Here is a 2,631-nt window from a genome sequence, read left to right as displayed (position 1 = left end):
TGTGGTTTTGATGTAGTGGACTGTTGAGTGTCGGGTTTCTTTTCTGACTCCGCCTAATTTAGTTATGTCGGGAAATTCCGCGAGAAGGTTACGGTATTTTATCCGTTTTGGTAAAATTTTGATGGAGCTGATGTTCCCCTTCTCGCCAACGGGTTTAAGTTTTTGTGTAAAAAGTCCTGTTTTCCCGTCGATTAGTCGTCCTTTTTGTAAGTCTGGAAGCAGGTGGTAAAAAGATAGAAAATCAGCGCCGATGAGTGGTTGTGTGACATCTGCTATGATAAACCGCCAAAGGAATGTTCTTCTTAGTCCGAAATTTGGTTCCAGCGTTATTTGTCCAAAGGTGTGTATAATCGTTCCATTAGCTGCGTAAAGTTGATATGCGCTTGACCAAAGCGGACCTTGGACTAATTTGCGAGGATAGACGCTGACATCTGATCCCGTGTCTATTAGGTATGGGATTTTGGTTTTGATATCTGTGATTATGAGGCGGCAAGTATGAGGATTCGAGTCATTTGCCGCCATTAATGACTCTCCTCTTCGTTTTCCTTTTTGAATTTGCAAGGTTGTTGGCATTTATTTGCTTTGCTTCCGAAACGCCGATGGTAGTAGCAAATTTCTTCGTTCTCTTGATTTGTTCGACTCTGAGATCTACTTTGTGATCGCCTTCTAGGCGACCAATTTTTGGATCGACTTCTTGATCGATAAAATTGCCTGTTATTTAATTTTGCAATTTGTTCCGTTAGTTTTTTTATTTGGTCCTCCAAAGTTTGTTTCTCAGTGGTGCTGTTTGTAGTGGCTGCTACAGCTCGGCTAGTTACTTCAGCTATTCGGTCGGCTTGTTCAGCAACTTCTTCCAGTCTGTCTTCAGTCCTTGTCGTGAGTATGACTTGCATTTGTGAGGGCAGTCGTCCTATCCATAAAGTGCGGAGGAGTTGTTCTGGCACATTTGATCCGGCGAGTGTTCGTAAATGCCGTAAGAACTGCGACGGTTTTCTATCGCCAAGTTCTTCGTGTTCTAGTAACTGGCGGGTCCGTTGTTCTTGAGTAATCGTTAGTCGTTGTATTAGTGCTTTTTTTATTGCTTCATACTTTCCGGCTTCCGGGGGTTGCGTGATTATGTCTCTCACTTCCCGAGCGTACTTGGTCTCAATGTGTGCTATTACGTATAAATACTTTGTTGCGTCTTGCGTTATTCCTCCAAGTGCAAATTGCCCTTCAAGTTGAGCGAACCAGAGTTCTGGTTCCTCTGGCCAGAAAGGAGGTGCCTTTATTGCAAGGCGGCCAATATGTTGGTTATCTCCGTCCATATCGGGGTCACCAATTTGTGGTATTTTTAACAAATTTTTATTTCATTTTTTTTTACAATTTTGGGGCGCCAAGCTATTCTTGGCGAAGACTTAGTAAATCGCAAATTCCCTAGTCTTTCTCCTCTACTATTAAATGGTTCAGTCTGAGTTCCCCTAGAACGTTTATTGGATGAACGAGGTGTTCTCGGAGGAGAGGAACAAGGCGTTGCCGGGATCGGAGAAAATGTTCTTGCTGTTATATCTATCGGGATGAGTCTCCAAGGAAGGAATTGGATAATCTTTCGAGGATCGGTTGGCATCTGGAAGGTCTCGAGGATCCCGATGATCTGGAAGGTCTCGGGGATCTGGAAGATCTCGAAGATCCCGAAGATCTGGAAGGTCTCTGTGTTCTGGTAGATCTCGAGGATTCAGGGGATCAGGAAGGTCTCGGTGTTCTCGAGGATGCCGAGAATTCGGAAGGTCTCGGTGAACTTGAAGATTCCGAGGATCTGGAAGGTCTCGGTGATCTCGAGGATTCCGAGGATCTGGAAGGTCTCGGTGATCTCGAAGGTTCCGAGGATCTGGAAGGTCTCGGTGATCTGGGAGATCTCGAGGATTCCGAGGATCTGGAAGGTCTCGGTGATCTGGGAGATCTCGAGGATTCCGAGGATCTGGAAGGTCTCGGTGATCTGGGAGATCTCGAGGATTCCGAGGATCTGGAAGGTCTCGGTGATCTGGAAGATCTCGAGGATCCCGAAGATCTAGATGGTCTCGGTGATAAGGTATACCACAAGGGTTTTCAAAAAGGACAAAAGGAAAACTCACTGAGTAGCTAGAAGCTATTTCAGCGAGGTTACAAGTTGGTTGGAAAGTCGTTGACCGCATCTTCCTTTATATACTTTCTAATGTTTTTCAATAGCGAGAAAATTATCTTATCTGTCGCGCCCTTCAGCGGCATAAATTAAAATTGAGATTAATTATTTATTGAGATTGCGCCAACTTCATTACGCTGGTCAGCGCTTCCCGAGATCGCGCTCGGTGTGGCGAGCGTCAGGGACGCCACAAATTCTAACAGCCGGACATCGGCGCTGATACGTTGCAATTCGTCCTAAGGAAAAAAGGGGGAAAGAGTTCTGAGTCTCAAGATCCCATCTTCTTCAAATACCACTATTTATATTATTTATACGGGGCGTAGAGAAAAACCATAAAGGGATCACTAATAGTCAATATATAGAGTAGGTGTAAAAAATATTCGTATACTAAGAATTTTTTCTCAAGATTTCGTTACTTTATTGCTTCAAAATATAAAATGTTATAATTTGCGTTTTTCTTTTCTTTTTTGTTA

The 2,631-nt window shown here is 43.8% G+C and overlaps 1 protein-coding gene across 1 annotated transcript; it reads right to left on the bottom strand.

Moving 5' to 3' along the window:
• Nucleotides 1–521: 521 nt before the first annotated feature.
• On the bottom strand, nucleotides 522–1,307 carry LOC112639048. The gene has a single exon (XM_025411842.1). The coding sequence runs from the start codon at nucleotides 1,305–1,307 to the stop codon at nucleotides 522–524; it is 786 nt and encodes a 261-aa protein (XP_025267627.1).
• Nucleotides 1,308–2,631: the final 1,324 nt, after the last annotated feature.

The sequence above is a fragment of the Camponotus floridanus genome, unplaced genomic scaffold, assembly GCF_003227725.1.
Source record: "Camponotus floridanus strain SB8 unplaced genomic scaffold, Cflo_v7.5 scaffold438, whole genome shotgun sequence".
Lineage (NCBI taxonomy): Eukaryota > Metazoa > Arthropoda > Insecta > Hymenoptera > Formicidae > Camponotus > Camponotus floridanus.
This window is presented reverse-complemented; position numbering and strand designations above follow the sequence as displayed.